The following is a 25,049-nucleotide window of genomic DNA, read 5'->3' on the forward strand; positions in this document are numbered from 1 at the left end:
CCTACTTTCACTGAAATATACTAAACAAAATGGGTGCCACTGCATACCTTTCACAGCAATTGACTGCTATTCCTCCTGTTCAGGCCACTCTCTCTCAACAGACAAACAGAGACTAATTAGCACTGCAAACCCGGTGCCATATTTGCCTGGCTGATTGCACAAATCCAGGATGTTCGCTGGTGTTTCTTCACAGGAAACCAGTAGAAATATGTTCCCTGTTCATGTGCCTGCTTACCTTAAGGATTTGAACACTCACATACACGACTGTCTGAAATCGCTCTAATTTCCTCAGTAAAGACAGACCCATTTCATATTTCAACTGACAGCTTAGCCTTCTGCCCTTCAAAGCAGTTACCAGCATGCACGAGTGACATATACATGAATTACGAAAATCACCCATTGTTTCCTGGGAACCTTTATTGAGGTACTACCTGCTACTAGCACCTTAGGTAACCGCACATAAGTGACCTTAGAGATTACTCATATGCAAACCCATTTCTCCAAAACTCAAGGTTCCTGATAAAATGTTAATTAAATTCAGTGCAGTGAGCTACAAATAATGCAGGTAAATTATAGTTTTATAGATGTGTACGTTATCTACACCATGCTTACTAATGCCCCCACCATAACGTAACAGATGCTAGATTTTAATATATTGATTTTAAAAAACAAAGACGAAGCTGGGTGGTCCATCCTCTGTTTAGCCATGGGGATATGGCATCTATGATTTCCAAATACAGTTCACATTTTGATTTGTGAGACCACAAAACTGTTTACCATTTTACTGCAATCCATCTTAAATTAACTCAACCCCATAAAAGGCAGCTGTGTTTCTGGATCTTGTTGATATATGTGTCCTTTATTATTGTTGGGTTTTTTTTTTTTTTACTTATTTTTTTGCCCAACTGTGACTTCTTTTAGTTTTGTAATGTTCCAATAAAACATACAATTTTCATTGCGGAGTTGAAAAACCCTCTGTTTGCATCATTTTGTTTATCCACAGCTAAGCCAAGAGCTCGTGCTGCTCCCCCTGCAGGAGACTCTCTCCTGTTTGAAGATACCAGCTCCGCAGCACATGGACTTAACAACCAGGGCTATTATACTCCTGGGTACAACATGGGAGGACCCTCGGATGACTTGCAGGGAGGTGCAGGAGTGAGCAACCTTTTCACTGACCCAATGGCTAATGCTGCAATGATGTATGGATCCTCTTTAGCCAACCAAGGAAAAGATATGGTAAACAAAGAGGTGAGGAAAAACAGGACTCCTCTTGTGGTGCCTTCAGATATGATGTATGGTACTCATTGTTTACTGGAGGATGGGTGTTAACTTGGTAACCTGTATGGTTCAGACTGGGTTTGAAGATGAGCTTTTTAAGTTTTTTCTGTAGTTGCTTGGAGAAATATGCAGATGGAGATGAATATATTAGGTCAAAGTTTAAAATATAAACGCTATATAAGTACAAGTCCATTTACCATTTACAAAAATAATAATAATGTTCCTTTTTACAAATGGTCATTTCTTCCATATAATTTATTTGTTCCCTGCAGTGGTTCCTCTGCTGTCTCAAGCTTTTTTTTCTCAACACTGAAAAGCAAACAGGCAAATTATACATGATTATTTTGTACCAACAATGTTTCACCTCCTGCTTTTCTGCTTCACTCCAACACTGAGTTTAATCTAACTTAGTAACTCAATGTTGGAGTTGTTCATGTCAGTAGGAACCCCAACATTCAGTTATTAAGTTAGATTAATATTTTATTCTACACTTTAATATAAATTAACAGTCCAAAGCAACTTACTGTGGTTAGGCACTAGCATTAAGGGTCTTGCCTTAGGACCTAACTGGAAGGTCCTAACTTGTCCCCTGGGGAAAATCAAACTTTGGTCTCCTGCATGGAAGACGGAAGCTCTGCCAACTGAGCTCTCCAGCCACAATTTAAATAACTATTACTTCAGGGTGACTGAAAACTGGTTTTGTACAGCTGGATTGGCAGTTTTTATACACAGCATACCAAAGTGATGCATAATTCTGAGGACGGGTACTTTGAATAGTTTGTGAGTCAGCTGTTTTTATGAACATTATGCAGACTGTCAGTTCTCATCTGTTTATGTTTTTGCTTTGTCTTTCAGATCAGCAGATTCATGTCTGTGAACAAGCTGAAATACTTCTTTGCAGTCGACACCAGATATGTCCTGAAGAAATTGATGATCCTCATGTTCCCATATACACATCAGGTAATCTGAGCCAGTCGGACTGTTCCACAGCAGCATGTGGGACAATAAAAAACATTTAGTTCCAAATGACTGCATGATTTTATCTCGTATCATGCAAGTTTTTTCATACATTTATCACTGAAACTGTTCACACAAGATAATTAGCGTCTTTATCAGTTCTAAAACTTTGTTTATGAACATTATGCTATTCTGAGTAGTTATTCTCCACACTAACTATTTCAGATCATAAAGTATGATACCACTCCAAACAGTCTGTGCCCTGATAATATGTCAACTACAGAGTGCAAACTCCAATTACATGTTCACCCAGAGTCACAAAGTATTTATTAGACTAGTATTTGCAACCATTACAGTTACATTACAGATGTTATGGCTGTTTATAGTAAGTCTGGTGACATTCTGTACTTTCCTAATAGTCTGTAAAGCCACTCCAAACCATCTACGAGACAGTTCTGGCTACAAATACCATTCGGTATAAAATGTACGAGCAGTACCTTTTATTATCTTATTACCATGAGCATAAACACACATACTTCCAAAACTCTTGACAGCTGGTTACTCTACATGTAATAACTCCTTACTTTTCCAAAGCTAACAAACCACATCAGACATCTTATGTTTACTGATGGCAGGTGCTGTGTAAGGCAAGGCAAGTTTATTTGTATAACAAACTTTGAAAAAAAAAGATTTAATAATATCAGAAAAAAACTAAAATAAAAAGTAAAATTTCCAGTGTGAGGAATTAACAGGTATTTTGATCAAAGATGGCAAATAGAAAAGTTTTTAACCTTAATTTAAAACAGCTGAGTTTCAACAGACCTGCAGATTTCTGGTAGTTTGTTCCATGTGAGGAGCATAAAAACTGAATGCTGCCTCTCCATGTTTAGTTTTGACTCTAAACCATTCAGGTTTTTGTAAACTAACAGCAGGATTTTGAAGTCAGTTCTTTGACAGACAGGAAGCCAGTGTAAAGATCTTAGGACTGGAGTTATATGATCCAGTTTCTTGGTCTTAGTGACGACTCAAGCGGCAGCATTCTGGACTAACTGCAGCTGTCTGATGGACTTTTTAGGGAGACCTGTGAGGACAGCATAACAGTAGTCCAGTCTACTAAAGATAAATGCATGGACAAGCTTTTCTAAGTCCTGCTGAGACATCAGTCCTTTAATCCTCAATATCTTCTTTAAGTGATAATATGCTGACTTCACAACTGTCTTAATATAACTGCTAAAATTCAGGTCTGAGTCCATGAAAACTCCCAGATTTCTGCCTTGGTTGTTAGTTTTGAACTTAGCAGTTTGAAGCTGAGTACTGACTTTTAATCTTTCTTCCTTGGCTCCAAAACTATTATTTCAGTTTTGTGTTCATTTAACTGAAGGAAACTCTGGAACGTCCGATCTTTAATTTGATCGGTGCAGTTGATCAGAGTTTGGATCAGACTGTAGTCTCCTGGTGTGATGGTTATGTAGATATGTGTGTCATCAGCATAACTGTGGTAACATATTTAGTTGTTTTTCATAATTTGAGCGAGTAGATGTTGAACAGTAGTGGGCCCATTTAGAGATCTCCACAGGTTATTTTTGTTCACTCAGATTTATATTTACCTATAGACACAAAGTACTCCCTGTCTTTTAAATAGGACTCAAACCAATTAATTGCAGTGCCAGAAAGACTTACTCTGTTTTTATCTGGTCTAGGAAGATGTTATGGTCGATCGCGTCAAATGTAGCACTGAGATCCTGTTGTAACAGGACTAAAATATTCTCGTTACCTGTGTTCAAGCAGATGTCATTTAAGACCCTAACAAGAGCAGTTTTGATGCTGTGGTGTTCCCAAATCCTGACTGGTAGACATCAAAACAGTTATTTAGTGTCCACAAGTTGTGTAGCACAACTTGAAAGACAGATTTTTCTATTATCATACTAAGAAAGGGGAGGTTTGATATCGGCCCATAGCGTGATTGTTGAATCTAAGTTTTTATTTTTCAGTAGTGGCTTGATGGCACTCTTTTTTTTTAAGGTCTGAGTGAAGACACCTGAAACAGAGACATGCTTACAATCTGTAAAATATCTGAGGCCATGCATCCTGAAACATTCTTGAAAAACCCTGTTGACAGGGCATCCAGACAGCAAGTGGTGGTTTTCTGATGGCAAATGATCTCATCCGGGTTTTTAGGACTAATTGGAGAAAAGTGTGTCATGGTGTTTATGTAGGTGAACTGGCTTATTGCTGTCACGCAGACCTTAATTAAGTCCTTGACAACTCTACTACAGGTTCACTTTTTAAAAAGTAAACAGAGAAAGGATACATGAAAGTGTTTTTGTTTGTTTTTGTTTAGGATTGGGAAGTCCGGTACCATCGGGACACTCCGCTGACTCCAAGACAAGATGTGAATGCACCCGATCTTTATATTCCAAGTAAGTATTCCTTTAAACATGAAGTCCTGAGTGTTTTGGTTTTGCCCCTTTTAATTAAGTAAAATGTCTTTAATCTTTTAGCCATGGCTTTTATTACCTACATTTTACTCGCTGGAATGGCCCTTGGCATTCAGAAAAGGTAGATTATTTTTCCTCATCTCATTTATCTTATAAAAACATTTGGCATGTTTGTGTCACATCAGATAAGTAAGCAACTGCATGTTGATTTTTGTGTAAAGGTTCAGTCCAGAGGTTCTTGGGCTGTGTGCCAGCACTGCCCTTGTGTGGATCATCATAGAGGTCTTGGCCATGTTGTTGAGTTTGTATCTGCTGACAGTACACAGTGACCTCTCAACCTTCGATCTCATCGCCTACAGTGGATACAAATATGTCGGGTAAATAGACATTTGCTTCACTCGTGTGGAACATGATGTACGATAGACAATGTTGTTGTCTTTTCAGCTCAGTGGTTAAATTTCCCTTAATTATTAAAGCAATTTAAAAATACAGCTTGTTCCATGTTTAATGAGTGATGTGTGTGTGTGTATGTCTTCCTTTAGGATGATCTTCACAGTATTGTGTGGCTTACTGTTTGGCAGTGATGGTTATTTTGTGGCCCTTGCCTGGTCCTCTTGTGCCCTTATGTTCTTCATTGTAAGTATTTTCAGACTGTTTTGAAATCATCTACCATAAATAGAAAGATGAAGTTTATACATCTAAAAATGGGTTTTGATATCACCTCTGTTTATAATCACACTGTATACATAGGCCAGGATGCAGATTTTTTCCCAGCAGAGCACTACTTAGTAATTAGATGACTAGTGTAACTCATTTTACCTATAATGTGGGACCTGATCTGGATTTTAATTTTTCCCCCTGCTCAAAATGAATAGTGTTTTTCTATAAAGGACTAGTTTAACATGAAAAGTTTTAAAACCACACTACGTTTGTATGGATAGTCAGTACCACATGCTGTGTAGATAATGCCACATAAATACCAGGCCTAACATTTTTCCTGATTTCATTTTTAATGCTGCAGCTGCATTTTTTTCAGTTTTGTTGCTTATTCTTAAATAACATATTTTAAATATGCTTTTTTTTTTCCACAGGTTCGATCTCTGAAAATGAAGATTCTGCCCTCTCTGTCCTCAGACTCAATGGGAATGGGATCAAGTGCCAAACCTCACTTTCGCCTATATATCACTGTGGCAACCGCAGTGTTTCAGCCAATAATTATTTACTGGTTAACCTCTCACTTAGTGAGGTGACTGAGGCATTGAATAACCTCAGGTCAAAATAAACTGGAAGCAGAAATTTGTGGTTGTTGAGTGTTGTACACTTACCTGTATACTCTTTTGTCAGCAAACTTACAGCACATGTAGACAGTGTTGAATTGCAGTGTATGCTGAGCTTTTCAGTGGAAATTGTTTAATATAACCAGAAGGCGTGAAAAAGTCTCTCTGTCTGCCATGACTGTACAGCCACACAGAGAAATGCTTAATTCTATCCACCTAACTTTAAACAAAAGGGCTTTCACTGACACATTTGTTTAATCAGAACTGTTTCTGTGCAGGTTTCCTTTTATACAGTGTCTCTTGATGTGCTATAAAGAAATTATACCACAAGAATTCAAATACATGGACAGAAATTCACCTGACACTTGTGATTCAAGTAGTATTTCTCTTCTGTGGTAATACTGCTTCATTATCTCCCTTTCTATGTTCAATCCGGATTTTTATTAATCTACATTTTGGAAAGCATGCCAATGTTTGGATTTTTGTAGAAAAAATAAATATATTTAGCCTTGTATACTCAATATGAATTGTTTCAGTATTTTCTTTTATCTGTCTGAAATGGTTTCATGGATTTAATGCAGCTGATTTAGTTTCCATGTATTTAATTTTTAAATACTTGTCATTTGAAATCTAGCACCTGTACAGCAAGTCTCAAGTACAGCCAAATGTAACATGCAGGACTCAGCAGTTAACTCCAAATACACTGCAGTAAGAGATGTAGATGGTGTATATTTGACAAGTTGCATAAAGTGTAAGGTACTATCGCCATCTACTGAGGTTACTTTTAAATGCAAGAAGTATTAATGCAACTAAAATCGAACACTGACAGAAAAATAAGTAGGCTATGACCTCTAAACATATCGAATATTTTTGCTGATATACATACACTTTTACTAAAATGCATCTTAAATGCTACACTTTCACATTTAGAAATAATTTTTACTTCATTGCTCATTTACTTCCACATTCCACTCCCCTGTTGTAAACGCTTCACTTCTGTCTCTTCTGCTGGCTGGCGTCAGCCCGTATGATTGGTGCGTGAGCGCGCACGGGCCCGCTCCCTGTAGAGCGTCCTTTCTGTTTCCATGGAAACCACAGCAACACAGCGAGGAGACAGAGGTGTCCGAGTGCTATTCTACTTTTGAACATCAGTATTTCGCCTTTAACTTTTACACCAGCGTGTTCCGGACATTTAAAGAGAGTTGTTCTCTGTCATAATCGTCGGTTTGGGCGCATTTGGTGAGTAAATATTTACAACTAAGTATTTAATTAAAGGCTTTCAGTGCTGAGAGGGTTACCTGTGAGGGGGGAAAAGGCGGCTTTCCTGAATAGCTAAATGAAACTTTATATTCCTCCGCCATTTGCCTGTTAAACTGCTTTGTTTAGCCCATGTGGCATCACGAAAACCATTTAAATATGATCGCGCATGTGTTTAAGTAGGATGATTGGCTCCCGTTTTTAAAAGCATGTAATCAGTGTGCGCGATAAAAGGTATATGATCTACTCTCAGACCTGCACCTGCTCACTGACCTGGTTGTGCCGTCATTAGAGCGGGACATGGAAGTATGAAAGTGGACTTTGAACAAAGGGTGGCTGCTCATCAGAGGGAAACGACTTGCAAACATCTTTTTTTTTTTTCTTCTTCCTCTTCTTTTTGGCCCTCTAGTTGTTTCCATCAGGTTTTTTTTTTTCTTTGTTTTTTTTTTTTTTTTTTTAGGCTAAGCAATAAACTTTGAGCAGTTATCCAGCACGTTAGACTTACAGTTTTGGTTTGAAAGATAGTTTGGGCTCTTTTTAAAAATTAATTAAACAAACTGAATAAATAAATAAGAGCGAGAGAAAAAAATAGAAAAAATAAGTATGGTAAAAGGGATGCAAAACCTTTTTCACTTCCAAGTATTTATGGACCAGGCCTTAAGAATCATCTTGTCCATACCAGGTCTTAAAATGAGGTAAATGCAACCTCAGCTGTACAGTAAGAAATTACATATTATGGTATGTCATCCATTTAACAGAAATAAGACAAAATGCAGAAGTAGTCAGTGAATTAGTAGCCGTCCCTTTACTGCTTCCATAGTGAAAAAAAAGTAGCAATTAGATGCAGCAAATTAAATTATGATCTTAGAGAAGTCATTGCTGAAGCCTGTCAATGTAGAAATAATTATATGGCCACATTCAAACAATTTGGAGTCCATCCCAGCAAGTTTACTTCACTCCAAGTTCAGACAGTTCAATGCTCTGAGAAAAGCAACAAGATCTACATTTCAGAATTTCAGATTCTGATTATTCAGATTATAAACAATACTGACTTGAGGAAGATGAACATTGTGTTGTCTAAGGGGTTGGTTGCATTATTCTTTATGTATATATTTGTCTATGTTTAGTTTTGGGGGGTTTTTTCTGGGTGTGTGAGCAGGTTACAGTGTTAAATATGAAAATGTGGAAATGATTATGTAATATAAAGTGATTGGTTGATCAAAGCAACAAAGGGTATGACTTGAAAAGCTTTTGCTTCTTTCTATTCCTTTCTGGACAATAGTGTAAATAAAAAAAAGACACTTGCATTGATAGACTATTGTATTTGTAATATTTTAGTTTGTTTATTTTTTTAATTTTGCTTTTCTTCTAAATAAATTTTCTTTCAGTCCAATTCTTCAGCTTCAAATAATTCATGATAGTACAATTAGAAAAAGATAAGATTCTTATCTCTATTCCAAAGTACATTATTTCATTTTTAAATGCAAGGCCATGTGTCTGACAGCTAAAGCCTGGCCAGAATGAATTCCTGCAGGCTTGTGGGGTATACTTAGTTTTTCACACACACTCTTGCATTTTGGCTAAGTTCTTGTTAAATAAATAATAATGGATTAGATTTATATAGCGCTTTTCAAGGCAGCCAAATCACTGTACATTGTAATAATTGTTCATTAACTCCTCATTCATATCTGGTGATGGTAAGGTACATGTGTGGCCACATGTGCCCTGGGGCAGACTGACAGAAAAGTGGCAGCCAATTCACACCAACAGCCTCTCCATGTCATGCCCAAGGACACAACAACGAATTAACTGGTGGAGTGGGATACAAACTGCCAACCTTCAGATTGTCAGACAACTCACTCTATCACTTGAGTCACTGCCACCCCTGAAATAATGACATAGTGCCGTATCTCATGTTTTATTGTTTACCTGACATTGTATTTGCCTAATTTTTAAGATCTTTCAAGGACCAGATTTTTTTTCTTTCAAATTATCTTTTTCTCAACACCGTAAACCATAAACCATATCTCTTTACCAAACCCTTATTGGATGTCCATTTGAATTGTTCATCTTTGTTCACACCTGTAACCCTGACTTATTTCTGGCATTTCTTACAGCAGTCATACAGCTGAATGCCTGAGTGATGGAGAACAGCTCTCACACACTGCCATCTTCAATCCCATGTCCCGCTACTCTTGGAGGGTCTCTGCCATTCTCCTTCTCACCTCTGCAGTCCTCCTCAAATGGCTGTGCTTCGCTCCCGCTTTCACCCATCTCATTCCCCACGTCTCCAACTTCGCTTTCTCCATCAACAGCTGACTCTGCTAACTCGTCCTCCCCTCTTTCACACTTCACTTCATCTCATTGCTTCGAGGGACAAAACACACAATGCCTCAGACAGGAAAGCATATCTGACCAGGATGATCTGACCTGTCTCAGCTGGCTGCATCAGAGAGGCAACTTGCTTCCCCTGCAGCCCCTTGCCAAAATGACACTGCCGCCTCAGCAAGAGTCTTGCACACCTACCCAGCCTCCTCCTCCTCCCGCCTCATCCAAGCCTCCATACTCTTTCAGCAGCCTGATTTTCATGGCAATAGAAGATTCTCCAAACAAGAGGCTGCCAGTGAAGGATATTTATGAATGGATTGTGAACAATTTTCCCTACTACAGGACAGCCACTGGAGGCTGGAGGAACTCTGTTAGACACAATCTCTCCCTGAGCAAGAGTTTTCGTCGCATTCAAAGGGACAAGAGCCAGGTGGGTACACAACTCATACAACTCACACTGAATCCAAATATTCTGTTATAAAAGTTAGCTGTCCCTATGGGCAAGCTATTTTATTGTACTTTTAATCCCATCTGATGCATCAGTGTTGTTTAATATTAACAAGCGGACTTGTGTGTTTGTTGCAGTCAGTGGGGAAGGGGTCGTTGTGGTGCGTGTGTCCAGAGTATCGACCGGCACTCTTGGAGGTCCTGAGGAAGACCCACAGTTATCACAGCAACAACAGCAATCTGCTGGATAAGCCTGAACTGTAAGTACAATCACATACTGTGTGCAGTGAGGCCCAATCCAACAATTACTGTAAATCCATGTCTTTTATTCACTTTACTACTTTATTAAGAAGTAATACAGTAAGTAAAACACATGGACTTATAGTAGGTGTATGTGTCTTATACACTTTATTACTTTATTCAGAAGTGTTTAGTCATTCATTAGTGCAACCTTTCTCTAAAGCCATAAGAAAGGCCTCATTTACTATATAGCCAAATACAAAAAAATGTATGAAGGCACATAACAAAGAAAGCTGGACGGGGGTGTGTTTTGTTTTGTTTTGTGAACTGCTGCCCTTTTTTTTTTGAGCAGCTGCCAGAAATGTCAGTGTTAAACTCATGAATAATCAGGATTAAATAAATAAAAAGTAGGCAGCCTCTTCAATGCAGCTGCTAGGTGAAACAAGTAGACAATATATTTACATAATGATTAAAAAAATTGATTCAAGTGAAGAACGTTAAATCTTTTTTGACTGACTCTTTAGCCAGACAAAAAAAAAACACTGTATTGAGACAACATTATCTTCATAATAAAAGCTGGAAGAGGAAATAGTAAATAAAAGAAAAAAAAAACCCTTTTAAAACCCTTTTCTAGGTTTGATTGAATTATTACTTTATTTAAAAAAAAACAGGCAAAAAATTTTAAATTGTAGTATATTGCTTTATATTAATTTTATTCATATGTTCTGTGCAGGTTGGAAGGAGCTGAGTATGAGGTGCCTGCAGTGTGTGATACAATGGAAATCTCAGGTTAGTACTTACACTAGACTCGTCACCCAATTAGGACATGAACTTATAGATTTGATCGTGAAATATCTTTTTATCTGTAGTTCTTTATCACTAGAGTAACAGCTCTCTGGGACATTTTTATCCTCCGCAGCTTTTTTTTTCCACTCTGAAGCTTTCTCAGCAGACAACATTGTTCTTGTGTTTGTGTTCTGTTGGCATGGTAACTGGCTTCTATTACCTTGGTAACCAAGAATAGCCTCTGTCATAAGTCTCTTTGTTATAGTCTTAACAGTTTAGGTGTTCACATGTGCTTATTGAATAATTGTGCTCGTTCAGTCTCCTTCTCTTAAAAAATTACCTATTAATATTAATTTTTTTATTATTCATTTGATAATTTTTTTATGCTTTTTTTTTAACCCTCATGCAGAACCTCTTTCTCAAACCCTGCTCCTCTCCATGTCCTCCCCCCATGTCCTCACCACTGATAACTCAGCTTTCACTGAGAACCTGCCATGCCCTTTGACCCCAGATCACGAGGAACTTGTCTCTATGGAGTCTGCTGAATACCAGCAGGAGGAGGTTAGTGAAGACATGGAAAAGGACCCCCTGTCTGACAGCGGGTACATTGAGTTACATTATTACCAGTCTAACCAGTACCAGTACCTGGTGCTGCCTGGCGACACCGAGCTGGACTTGGAGACTGTGGAGATCCTTCAGCTCGATGCTGAGGCCCAAGAGGCTGCTGGGTCACTGCTGGACCTGGCAGGTGGTGGATATTAGTTCACTGTGATTGCAATGCTTCAGTCCAGTGTAAGCAAATACTCCAATAAATCACAAACTTAGATTTCTGTTGGTTCTATTTGAGATGTTGACACTGCCTTATTAATTCTGTGTTGTTGTGAAGTTAGATAGCAATAAAGATCTATAGACAGACTATCTCAAAACTATAGATCACATTACCCCAAATGTATTTAAGCACTTTTCATGAACAAGCTTAACTTAACACCACCACAACGAACAATACCAGCTATGTATGTATAAAATATTTAAAACTGAGGACATAATTATGAAGTATTAATCCATTCTCTTTTTTTTTTTTTTTTTTTTTTTATTGTCACAGATTAAACTCATTCTCAGGGGTGGAAAGTGTGCTTCCAACTCAAGTAGATATACAGTTTTTCAATTAAGTTTCCCCAAGGTAAAGCTGATTTATGTACTGCTGAAGCCTGCACAAAAAATGTGCTAAATTACCACACACTACTAAAAAAGTATAGGTAAGCACTTGTCAGTAGCAGTTGGCTGATCGCTTCCATTTTTACTTCTGTTTATCTCTTTATGCTCATTCTGTTCCATCCAGTTCGGTTAACTTTCTAATTTTTTAAATTAGCTCATTTTTATGTACATCATTTTACTGTGTGTTCTCAAACCTTTTACTGTCTTTGTTCTGTATAAAGTTTAAAACCCAAGGTATGATCTTCTAAGTTAACCTTACATTTTCATTTAGGAATAGATGGGTTAACCCACTGCCATTTAAATTAGAGTACACCAAATTTCTTTATTATTATTATTATTATTATTATTATTATTATTATTATTATTATTATTATTATTAATAATAATAACAATAATAATATTTAACGTATTTTCCAAAGCTTTAGATTTTGTAATCTAACAAATTAAAACTGTCATGTGGATTAAAATCTTTGTTTTGTTCTGACAGAATGCTTGCTATTGTGTATTTATTTATTTATATTTGTAATGCTGTTTGTTATTCATAGAATTTCCCTATTTAAATTTAGATTTATTGTTGTTATTTTAATTAGAAAACACCGCTGGAGGGCGCAATGCACACACAGCCTACAATGTTTCCCAGATATTTCCACTGTATACCTTCGAACAAAGTTCTGTTGTTAAGGTACAATGTTTGTCTCATTTGTGAGAATCGTTGGAATATGATTTGTGTAAACGCAAAACACCTGTGATATTTTAAATGATGTGTCCTGCAGTTCCGTATTCGTCACTTTAAAAAAAAAAAAAAAAAAAAAAACTACAGTTCCCAAACCTGAGTCAGTCCGTAGGGTCATGTAGTCGTATGACGAACCCAAATAAAGGCTGGAATTCATTTTGAAACTTCATTTCCCATGTGGCATTGCGCAGACTGAACTCGGAAGTATGCAAATGTCGTGGTGGAAAAAAGTTCTCATGGTTGTTTTCGTGCCAGTGTAAAAAGTTAGTCGTTGCTAGACTCTCATGAGACCGAGTAGAAGCTGTCTGAAGACACCAAAGGTAACGTCGCTCTGTTTAACTGAAAGAAAGCAGATACACTATTTAGATGCTATTTGGAGTTATACGTATTAAACTGCTGCCTTGTTTGTATTATCTCTCACCAGCTTTATTAACAACTTTACGAACACGACTACTCTTTGTTGATGTAGAAATACGTGTTGCCATTTGACCATTAACACGTAAGTTAACCAGGAGACGTCCACGTTAACGTTAGCAAACTGTTAAGCTCACCGTTACCGCTTCAAGATCTCTTTCAACAGATCGCGCTGTTCTGTGACTAGAAAAGGTGCTTAGCAGTTTAGTTTTCTCACCCAACTTTTGGTAACGGAGATAATATAAAATGTCTCATCTGAACCTTTTTCGTGACGTCTTCACTGCAGAGAAATGAATGGCATGCTGCTCCTCAATGCCACACCTTTTGAGGTGTTGCGTTTTGGTGAAAGCAGGGCGTGAACTTGAATATGATGCACTGATCAGTTATTGAAACACCATTGCATCTTACCCAGAAATAAACAAAGACATCCTTTGAAGCGGCCGAACTAAACAGAGTATTAGAGAGCATGCTAAATCCACAAGCTGCGGGCAGATCAGCATGACACCCATAAGAGCAGCCCACTTCCAGCTCTACATAGAGCTTAACATTGTCTCTAATAGAACGATCGGAGCTTGTCTAATTTCTTTTTCAGTCATTGCAGGCTAAACAGCATTCACTAGGTAAACGGCTTTTTGTGTGATTGCTTTTTAAATCTCAAATATGTGTGTGAAGTTAAAGCACTTGCACTCAGCTGGGTAACATTTAAAGAATGGCTCATGCCTACAGCTAATCAAAGCTGACTCTTTAAAGTTACTGTCCAATTAGTGGTGATGGAACCAAGTTTTTATTGAATGTTGTGACATGTTGTTTTTGTGACTGAAAGGCATGGAAACCTTATTGGAAGTTTTATTGTTTTTACCTTGAATCTTTACAGGGACCATTAGTGCTGCAGAATGGGGAGCGAACCAGGCCCAGTTCAAATTGTTACAGTTTGTAAGGATGATCACTCCTTTGCGTTGGACACGGAAGCTTTGTCCCGGATCCTTTTGGCTCCTGAAGTCCGAGACAAACATGTGGTGGTGCTCTCAGTGGCTGGAGCTTTCAGGAAGGGGAAAAGCTTTCTGCTTGATTTCATGATACGTTACATGTGCAGAAAGGTAATTCACACTCTGATATTCCCTTTGGGTATCTCTCTTCTTCTGATCTTATCCTCCATATCATATGACAGTGTTTTCCTGCAGGGTGTTACAGTGTTGGATGTTGGAATTTTGTTATTCTAACTTATGATGAGCAGCTAGTCTGGGCTGTAATCTCTTCTCTTCCACTAAAGTTATTAGATTCTGAAAAATTTCTGACAGTTTAGAGTGAAAATTTGCAGTCATACAAAAAGAATGCCCATCCCTGTAGTAACATGTGAACAGACTTGTTCTCTAAATTGAGATATAATTGTCTCTCTTAAGGAGTGGATTGTGCTTGAAAACCCTGTATTTGTTTGTGTTTGCATATGTTCTAAACTTGCATCATGCCTGTGATTCTGTCTGCAGTACTCACAGGTATATCATATATATTTTCCCCCTTTCCCTTTAAAAGCTCATTTACCATTAACATACCATACACCATTGATGCCATTATACCTGCAAGTAGATAATTATTGCCTGAAAGCTCTGCACTCTACTTCCTGCTGTTGTAAATTATGTAAACCCTTGGATCTGTTAATTTGAGATTCTGGGCAAAATGACTCCTGCTGCTACCGTTAAATAGTAAAAAAACAAATGGCAAGATATCCTGAATGAGTCTTAACTTTTCTTGATTGGTGTGTATGTTGTTATTTGTGTTTCTGCAGGGCGATGATAACTGGTTGGGTAAGGATGACGAGCCTCTGACCGGATTTTCTTGGCGAGGTGGTTCAGAACCAGAAACAACAGGCATCCAGCTGTGGAGCAAAGTTTTTCTTGTCCGAAGGACTGATGGAAAAGAGGTACTCACACTTAGACATTGATTTGAGCAGCTAAACTTAAGTTTCTATTGTAGATTAATGCTTTTGTCTTCATGGTTATTATTTAAAATTTATAGCTAATATTTTTCATGCATCATGAAAATATTAATGTTTGAATGACATAGAGCTTAAATGATAAAAGAGCACACATGAATTTATTTGCATCGTTTTACATTTTATGTTTGCAAGGGCAGCAGTGGCTAAAACAATTGGGAGTATGGGGGTAAACAAAAATCAAAATAAAAAGGGAACGGATTTTGGTCTCAGGGAAAAAATAACATGATATATTTGTTGAAGAAAACAACCACTGGTCCAGCTTTTCTTTGTCAAAGTGTATGTCCTACATATGCAATAGCAGTTTGTATGTCAGAAACATAAAATAACAGTTTCCATCTACAGGACTGGGATAATAAGTTTTATAAGTTATAAGTGGCCGTCCTCTAAATGTAAAGTTAGAAAACTATCAGAAACTTAATTAATAAGGAGAATAAAGTTGGTGGGTCACCTGGGCCCCGCGTCTGGAGCCAGGCCTGGTGGTAGGGCATGGAGGTGAGCGCCTGGTGGCCAGGCCTCAGCCCAAAAGGGTAACATGGACCCCGCCTTCTTGTGGACTAGTCACCTGCAGGATGGGCTGTAGTGGTCGAGTGCACTGTGAGCTGGGCGAAGGTGGGGACTCCAATCCTCTGCTCTTTAGGGACGTGGAACATTATCTCTCTGGCGAGGAAGGGGATGGAGCTGGTTCATGAGGTTGAGCAGAACCGACTAGATATAGTTGGACTTACCTTGACGCACAGCTTGGGCTCTGGAACCAGTGTCCTCGAGAGGGGCAGGATTCTCTTAGATTCTCAAGTTTCTCCCTGTGAGAGGGACATACTCATTGCTACCTGACTCGGTGCCTGTACATTGGGTTTACCCCAGTGGATGAGGTGAATTCCGGAGTACCCCATCCTTTTTGGAGTCCTTGGACAGAGTGTTGTAGAACACTCCTTCCAAAGGCTTCCCCATTCTGCTGGGGGACTTCAGTGCTCATGTGGGCAATGACAGTAGGACCTGGAGGGGTGTAATTGGGAGAAACGGCTCCCCTGACCTGAATCCAAGTGGTATTTCGTTATTGGACTTCTGTGCTCCTCATGGCTTGATCATAACGAACACCATGTTCAAACATAAGAGTGTCCACATGAGCGCTTGGCACAAGGACACTCTTGGTTGCAATTTGATGATTCTCTTTGTAGTCTTATCATTGGACTTGCAGCTGCTTGTCTTAGACTCTCGGGCAGAGCGGTCAACTGATCACCACCTGGAGGTGAGTTGGCGCAGATGATGGGGGAAGATGCCGGTCAGGCTTGGCAGGCCCAAACGTGTTGTGACGGTCTCCTGGGAACTTCTTGTGGAGTCCCCTGCCAGAAAGAGGTTCAACTCCCACGTCCTGTAGAGCTTCAACCATGTTCTGGGTGAGGTGGAGGACATTGGGTCAGAGTGGAAGGTGTTCCATGCTCCATCGTTGAGGCGGCCTGCCAGAGCTGTGGACATAAGGTCGTTGGTGCCTGTCGCGGCAGTAATCCCCAGACTTGTTAGTGGACAGCAAGAGTGAGGGATGCCGTCAAGCTGAAGGAGTTCTATTGGAGCTTTTTTCCTGTGGGACTCTGGAGGCAGCTGATGAGGATTGGCAAGGTAAGCCGAGCGCAGCTTCAGCGGTTACCCACAACGAGGCGAAAACTCAGGCATGGGAGGAGTTTGGAGAGGTCATGGAGAATGACTTCCGAACAGCTTTGAGGAGATTCTGGTCCTGGGTTGTAGTGCTCCATCAACACTGTGCATAGTGGCGATGGTGGAAGGATCGCGATTTACAAACGGCCGAAATGAGTTTCCTTTGCAGGGTGGTCGGGCTCTCCTCTAGATATAGGGTGAGAAGTTCTGTCATCCGGGATAGGCGCAGAGTAGAGTCGCTGCTCCACCGCATCGAGAGGACCCAGATGAGGTGGCTCGGACATTTGGTTAGGGTGGCTTCTGGACGATTCACTATTCCATGTTCCACTGGGAGTAGACCCCGGGGAACACCCAGGATATGCTGGAAGGATTACATCTCTTGACTGGCCTGTGAGCACCTCAGGATCCCCCCAGATTTTGGTGGATTTGGTTTATCAATGTGACAAGGCACTAGCAAGCCCAAAATTAGCTTCTCTCACCGAGATAATCCCAAATTCAGATTTTTAAAATGGCACCAGTGATAACTTTGTTTCTGAACAGCTGATGATAAAATTCTAAATGTAAGGTGTGAAAAATATAAATAAATATAAAACTTAGATAAGGAAGATAAAGTGGTTTTTGGTAGTGTCCATGTGATTTTACACATTTATAGTGTTGGGAAATTAATTAAAGCAGAATAATTGTGATAACTGCAAAATCTGAAATTGTGACATCCCTATTTTCAGGTACTCATAGCTGAAAACATCACAATAGTTCACCTCAGTCTGGGACTTTTGGTAAATTTAGGGACTTCTTAGACAGCGACAAGTCTAGTTACTAGCAACAAATACTTGCCAAAGCAGGGTATTTGTCCCTCTCGGCATGTTCTTGTGTTTCTGATTTTTGTGTCTGCTGCTTTAAGCTCAGCTGTAGCACCAGTGTTTAAGCTGTTAGCACATGTTCAGTGTTGTTCTTCTCCGTTAGGGAGGCTTTGGTGTTTATGAGAGAATGTTGCCAAACATTGTAAATGCATTAACAGTTTTCATGTTAAATATTTTCCTGTGTTTCCTCAGTCTTAAAAACCAACTACATAACTTTTCGACCTTAAAACTCCACATTCCGGACCTGTTGAATGACACAGTGACATCTGTTATGTGCATTTCTGAAGCCATTGCTGCCCAGCAGCATCCTGCGGCTGAGAAGCTGCACTATGCAACTTTTTCATCTGGGACACTGCATGACGTTGCAGATGAGTTTCACTTTGCGCACGCATCACGTGCTAGGAAGCAGATGCAAAATAAAAAGTGTTTTGAATGTGCTTCTAACTGATTCAGCAAAGAAACGTGAAGACATTATTGGAGGAAGAGAAGAAATAAAAGAGAGAGTGAGAGATAAGACAAGAGTCAACATAAGACTGTTTTTACTGTCTGGAGAGAGCTTACAGTACAACATTTCATTCACTGTTAAATCATACATTACACAGTCTCGTGCTGTCATTTTTTTTCTGCTGCTGTAGGTGGCTGTGGTGTTGATGGACACTCAGGGAGCATTTGATGACCAGTCTACTGTGAAGGACTGTGCCACCATCTTTGCCCTCAGCACCATGACCAGTTCAGTTCAGGTGACTGATCTTTGATTATCACTGACTGGAAGATTTCTCCTTGTTATTGTTATGTGTCCTTACAAAATTTCTCTTTTGTAGATTTACAATCTCTCACAGAACATTCAAGAAGATGATTTGCAGCAGCTGCAGGTCTGTATCCATCAGCATTACAGGATGAAATGATGCAAACATGTTAAGATTCCACTTGACAGAACTATATTCACCTTTGTGTAATGTATTCTAGATAATTATTATACATCATACAATAACCAAATTTCAAAGTGGACATGCTATTTTTAATTTACACCTCTACTTTTAGTTGTGGGACTCCATAAGAACAGTTTTGAATGATTTGCAGTTCAGGCTGAGTACTTTAAACAGCCCCTGGGTTAATCTTCTGTGTGAGACAATCTGATTAAAGTCTTTTTAGGCTTGTGGCCTTTATTTTACAGAAGCTAGACAGAAAAATGGGTCAGACAGAGAGGTGACCTGCAACAATGGGCACCAGGCTGAGACTTAAACCTGAGCGAGCTGCATCAAGGAGCTGTAGCCCCACAGCACCATCAAGCTATTTTATACCTTCACTTGTGTATGTGTCTGCATCACTCTCAGCCTTTGCAGACAACCCTTTCTTTCACCCAAACAGACAGACATGCAGCTTGTAGGCAAGAGACAGGGTACACCCTGGACAGATCGTCAGTCTATCAGAGCAAAACAAAAAAAAGAAGATTTTTCTGATGAAATTATTGGCATTTCTGCCACACACTACAGCTTTAAACTCTGCTCCCTTAAGGCTCCCACTTGCAGACAACTTTTTTTCTGAATGGCCAACTTCTGGAAGCACGAAAAGCAGCAGTCAGAACTTATGAACTGTACTGCGGGTGAACTGTGCCTTTTGCAAATGACCACAGAGAAATCTTAAGATGAGCTTGTTACAAAGGTAGAATTAAACCTTGTAAAACATGTCCTGCACATTCAGAAGCCTGAGTTTTTTGTTATAGGAATACTTTGAAAAAGGTTTGTTTCGCTATTAAAGTTTTGACATTCTTTTATATGAATATCAAACATTTTAACATTATTTATGATGGATGATGACAATCTTAGATGTTGCCAATAATTAACATAACTGGCATTAAAGCAAATAGTGGCTATTCTGAGAATTTAGAAGTTGTTACGTGGTTCTGTTACATTGTTCAAATGTCAGGACTGATTGGGACATAAATGTCGTAGGGTACACTTTTCTGTGGCTTACATGGATTTGTTGTACTCATTAGTTTTGCATCATGGCTATTGCTATTGCATCTCAGTATGGATTTTTTTTTTTTTTTTTTTTTTGAGCACGGCTGCTTTCTCGTTACAGCTGTTCACAGAGTATGGTCGTCTGGCCATGGATGAGATCTTTCAGAAGCCCTTTCAGGTACAAATATTCAACATTTTCAGACATTTTTGCAGATGTTGGGTGCTTATCTTTGTATCTATGTTTGTTTTTTATTTAAACTATTCTTCTTTTCTTACAGTCATTGATGTTTCTCATCAGGGACTGGAGCTTCCCCTACGAATACAGCTATGGGTTTAAAGGCGGCAGTGCATTCCTGGATAAACGGCTACAAGTACTTTTTATCTCTTACTTCATTTAGCACATTATTATAAATGCATCACAGTGAAAAGGTACAAATCTGTTTTTAAATGCTGAATTCTGTTTCATTATAGGTTAAAGAGACCCAACATGAAGAGCTGCAAACAGTGAGAGAGCACATTCATTCATGCTTCACCAAGATTTCCTGCTTTCTGTTGCCTCACCCTGGGTTGAAGGTTGCCACCAGCCCTTCCTTTCAAGGGCAGCTTTGTGGTAAGATCTCCACATTTTTGTTATGTGCCACTTTGCTAAACATTTCTGTTAAACAGAGAGTCCAATGTACTAAATTAACCCCTGTGTTTTGATATATTTCTTTGGTCAGATGTGGCTCCAGAGTTCAAACAGCAGCTGGAGATTCTGATGCCTAAACTGCTGCACCCAGACCGCCTGGCTGAAAAAGAAATAAATGGAAACAAAGTCACATGTAGAGGTTTGCTTGAGTTCTTTAAGGTAAAGTCTCCTTCACCTGAGCATCTCTACTGAATCTAAGCTGTTTGTCATACCTTCTGTTATCTTTTTCTTTTTTTTTTTTTTTTGGGTTACCAGGCTTACATCAAGATTTACCAGGGAGAAGACTTGCCACAACCCAAGACTATGCTTATGGTATGTGCAGAGTTAACATAAAGACGCCATAATTCTTTCTCAAGTATAATGAATGGCAGTTTTGACTGCATTATGAATAACACGTGTTTGATTGGCCAGGCTACAGCGGAGGCCAACAACTTGGCGGCTGTGGCAACAGCTAAAGATCAGTATTACAAGAACATGGAGAAAGTGAGTTTGTGAATAAATAATCACTTCTTTATTCTTTTTGTTGATCCATTCTGGCAGTTTGTTGAACAAAACCAGTATGAGTATTGATTTATTTCCCTTAGTGTAGACTTTGATATGTTTTTAATGCCTTATTTCTTAAATGGATTATTTTGTGTAAATCTTCTTCTGTTGTCTCTTTAGATGTGTGGGGGAGATCTGCCCTATATGGCTCCGAACTCATTAGAAGAGAAACATAACTTTTTCTTCAGAGAGGCTCTTCACACCTTTTCATCCACCAAGAAGATGGGAGGACCCGAGTTTTGTGAACGTTACCGAACTCAGCTGGAAAAAGAGCTTGAGGAAATGTGGCAGTCTTTCAGCAAACACAATGACGTAAGGCTTTGTTTTATTCTGTGTATGTATTTCTGTTTTATTTTTGTTTGTCTTTATAAGAATTAAGGATCTGAATTAATATAAATATGATTCTACTGGTGATGTGACTTCACTCATTTTTTCTTTATTATTGTGATAGTCTAAAAACCTCTTCAGCGCCTTCCGGACCCCTGCTGTGCTCTTTGTCCTGGTCTGCCTGCTCTATGTTCTGTCAGGCGTGTTGTTCTTTATTGGCCTGTCCACCTTCGCCTTGGTGTGTGACTGCACTCTTGGCTTGGTCATGATGGCCATGTTGATGTGGGCCTTCATCCGCTACTCTGGCCAGTACCGGAATGTGGGCGGAGCCATCGACCAGGCTGCAGGTGTTGTACTGGAACAGGTAAGATCAAATGGGGCGACTGGCTAGTATTATCTGTGTTTGTAAAAACTTTAAGTAATGAATATTTCTATTATTTTAATGCACCTGTTAAAACATCTACAGAGAGCAGTTTGTCTTTCAAAATATAAATGTGATCTATAGTTAAAAATATGTAAAGTGAATCACTATGAATAAAGCACCGTTTTATCGGGAGATATGAGAATAAGAAAATATGTTGTAAGAAGAATCTATGTTGCTTTAAACAAGGCAAGACAGACTTGTCACAGAGAATTGTTCATTGATTAAATTCTTAAGATATGTAGGATCAGTAAACTTTACAGCAGTCGTACAGTTGCAGTTTAAGAAAGTTCAAGTTAAATAAAAAGCTCTATTTATACAAGATAATGGATGATAGGGTGTGAGACATAGGATGACACGACTACACTGCTCAAAAAAAGTTATAGACATTCAATTTTTGAGTGAAATTTACAGAAAATGTAAAGCTGATGCTACACTGAAATTATATCTTAAATGTAGGGCATTTAAGTAGAACCACGTAATGGTAATTCCTTCATCTTAAACAGTATATTGAAACAAAAGTTACAATGCTGGGTATGGCATAACATAAAAAGGTTAATGTCTCACCTTGTTAGAGAACAAGTTCAGGTGTATATTCAAACGTTTAAAAAAAGACAAATTAAGTTCACCTGTAAGGTTATTGTGCATTTTAGGTTCATTCTGGCATCATAGAAAGACTCAAATATCCCTAACTTTTCATGAGTAGTGTCTAGTTATGCTACATCTCCAGTGTCTCTGACAGCTGGTGAAACTCAGGCTTCTCTATAACTTTAAAAATCTATTATCCTTAGTTTTATTGATTTTTGTGCTCCACGATAGAAAAATCCACGTGATTTACCTACCTGCCTTTAGTCCAGATATCACCAGTTGATAACATTTGACACCTCATGAAACAGAAAACAAGATCCAGGACTTTTTAGCAGCAAGAATCCTTTATCGAACAACAATGGGACATGTTTCTGCCATGAAATTAATTTTTTTTGTATGTTTTCTGTGTTCAGTTTCTTTTGGTTGTTTTGTATTTTTGTGATTTGTAAATCATTACCTTCCGTTTTAATTTACATTTTACTCAGTATTCCAACTCTTTTGGAATTAGGGTTTTACTTAGGGTCAGGAAATGCCATAAATAGACTCAGAACTGTTACCATTTCTTTTTTCTTCTTTTGCCAGTCATTTAGCAAAGTGTCTGAAGCTCATCCAAACAACCATAAAGAATGATCTTGTTTGAGGCTGCCCAGATTGCAAAAGATAATGTGGCCCAAATATAACATGTTCATAGACCGCTAAATTATTTGAATCTTTCCTCTTAAATGGATGAATGTCAGTCTTCTTGTGAGTTGAAAGGACATGCCAGCTGCCCTTAATTTGTATAGGTAAACACCTGAAAATGCCCATAAAAGGTCATGAGACTGAAAAGGGTGTGTTCAGAGTGGAGGACAGGTAACAAACAGAATTAATAATATTAATAATGATAATAATGTGCAGTGATGTTTATAAAGTGATATATGTGGTTATAAATAATCACACTGAGATTCAAAACGTATAAAAGCAGCTTTATTTACAAATGGACAGTTAATTATCCCCCAGCTTTGATAGCAAGCCTGAGCGTCAGGATGCACATCCTCGTGTTGTAGTGGCTAAAGGGGAAAGTGGTACACCATAAAATGAATTTCCCTCGCTTTACATACTGTACCCTTACATTTTGAAAAGCAAATTGCCTCTTGCAGTGCCCAAACACATCCAACATAGTTTGGATCAAGATGTGGAGCGTGTGTGGGCATCTGATTAATAAAACCAGGTGAAACTGAAGGTTTGTTTAGTGTTATTAACCACAGGGGATCAGGGCATATCCTCCATCTCCTTGTTACCATAAAAAGCCAGTGTTGTAGAAAATGGTCATTATCAAAAGATAAGTAGCAATAAGCCATGCCCACAGAGCTGCTCTGTAAGGAGTTGTGTGTTCCTCCTGGGAAACGTGAGGCCATGTAGGTGGTTTTGGGAGTCGCAGGTGACTTGGACAGTTACAGAATTGCATTGCTTGAAGTGGATGGAAAGGATCTGGCAAAGGTGCTGCAGTCTAATGCACCAATGCTTTTAGGAAGACCAACAATAGAATAAAATCCCCTCTTGACTGAATTGTTCTTGAGGAAACCAAATGAATAAAAAGTACTTTCTTTTTCCCTTGAGGGAAATTATAATTTTAGGCCACAATCCACAATAGTTTGCCCTTTGTTTTAAAAGCACAAAATTCTTTGTAATTTTTAAAAAGTTATTCTCAAAAGAAATCTGACTGTAATTTCTGTAATTTTATGATCGTATTTAATGAACTGGACAACAGAAAATAAAACAAACACTGATTAAAGACCGAATTAAGACCAAATCCTGAATGCAAAAATGTTGGTTAATGCCACATTCTTTGTATAATGTCTGTACAAAAAGACTTATGATCAAATTTACTTATAAGAACTGTTAGTGAACGAGCTCCCTGTAAACCTAAAGAATAGCCGAAAGGCAATAAAGACTTTATGGATAGTTATCTTTGGATCACTACCACAATTTTGTAACTTAAAAATATCTGTGAGAGAGGTTGTAATGTGTTTAACTGACATTTTTAAACTAATTTGATCAAATAAACAATAAAAGAAAACAAAACAATGCATAATCATCGACCAACATACATATCGTTCACAAATAGAAAAACAAACTGCCAACTGTGAGAGTCCATTATTGAGTTAATTTCTTGTTGTCACAAAACCAGAAGTGGTTTTAAAAAATCTGCCACGCTCTTGCTGGCAGGGTTAAAAAATATTATCTGTGAATTAACCACATATTAGAGAACTTGATGTCAGCAAATGTTGCATAAATATCTTCAGTCAGCATACAGTTGAATTAACTGTTTACCTTTCTCTGTTTTCAGGCCACTGTGGTGTTGAACAAGTCGAGAGGAGCAAGCACCATTGACCAGAAGAAATCCAGCTAGAGGGCCTCCAGACTCCAGACAGAGAACACAACTCAAGCACACTAAAGCCTTATCATCCGGGTTACAACACAATGCCAATTCACCAGCATTTTTATTATGCAGATTACACAACCTGTGCAAGTCCAGGGTAAAAGGCAGGAACTTTAACATCTCAAACTTTCTAGCTACTACTTCATGTCATCAGAAGATACTGCCATTACTTTACAGGTTTAAAATGTCTCTTAATGGACAAGTCAGTGTTTACCTTTTAAACTTA

General features: G+C 38.6%; 3 protein-coding genes across 6 annotated transcripts in view; all 3 read left to right on the plus strand.

Moving 5' to 3' along the window:
- Positions 1-6,471, plus strand: part of yif1a (Yip1 interacting factor homolog A (S. cerevisiae)) — an 8,023-nt gene extending 1,552 nt beyond the window's left edge. For both annotated transcript variants that reach the window (XM_041990695.1, XM_041990696.1), the window contains exons 3-9: positions 1,004-1,248; positions 2,134-2,238; positions 4,577-4,655; positions 4,737-4,794; positions 4,895-5,050; positions 5,216-5,309; positions 5,765-6,471. In XM_041990695.1, coding sequence (XP_041846629.1) covers positions 1,004-1,248; positions 2,134-2,238; positions 4,577-4,655; positions 4,737-4,794; positions 4,895-5,050; positions 5,216-5,309; positions 5,765-5,923 — 896 coding nt within the window. In that variant the 3' untranslated portion in view covers positions 5,924-6,471. The remainder of the gene's footprint in view (positions 1-1,003; positions 1,249-2,133; positions 2,239-4,576; positions 4,656-4,736; positions 4,795-4,894; positions 5,051-5,215; positions 5,310-5,764) is intronic.
- Positions 6,472-7,052: 581 nt separating this feature from the next.
- On the plus strand, positions 7,053-12,175 carry si:ch211-145o7.3 (forkhead box protein N2). Of its 3 annotated transcripts, none has more exons than XM_041990467.1 (5): positions 7,053-7,189; positions 9,325-9,965; positions 10,121-10,242; positions 10,956-11,011; positions 11,418-12,175. In XM_041990467.1, exons 2-5 carry the CDS (start codon positions 9,351-9,353, stop codon positions 11,768-11,770), a joined length of 1,146 nt encoding a protein of 381 aa, XP_041846401.1. In that variant the 5' UTR covers positions 7,053-7,189; positions 9,325-9,350; the 3' UTR covers positions 11,771-12,175. The 3 variants fall into 3 exon arrangements, with proteins under 3 accessions (XP_041846401.1, XP_041846403.1, XP_041846402.1); XM_041990469.1 differs by having other exon boundaries at positions 11,484-12,175; XM_041990468.1 differs by having other exon boundaries at positions 9,328-9,965.
- Positions 12,176-13,148: 973 nt separating this feature from the next.
- On the plus strand, positions 13,149-25,049 carry atl3 (atlastin 3). Its single transcript, XM_041990554.1, has 14 exons — positions 13,149-13,276; positions 14,245-14,467; positions 15,154-15,288; positions 18,509-18,613; positions 18,695-18,745; positions 19,956-20,012; positions 20,113-20,205; positions 20,306-20,444; positions 20,554-20,681; positions 20,778-20,834; positions 20,934-21,005; positions 21,186-21,377; positions 21,517-21,756; positions 24,731-25,049. Exons 2-14 carry the CDS (start codon positions 14,264-14,266, stop codon positions 24,791-24,793), a joined length of 1,536 nt encoding a protein of 511 aa, XP_041846488.1. The 5' UTR covers positions 13,149-13,276; positions 14,245-14,263; the 3' UTR covers positions 24,794-25,049.

The sequence above is a fragment of the Melanotaenia boesemani genome, chromosome 7, assembly GCF_017639745.1.
Source record: "Melanotaenia boesemani isolate fMelBoe1 chromosome 7, fMelBoe1.pri, whole genome shotgun sequence".
Classification (NCBI taxonomy): domain Eukaryota; kingdom Metazoa; phylum Chordata; class Actinopteri; order Atheriniformes; family Melanotaeniidae; genus Melanotaenia; species Melanotaenia boesemani.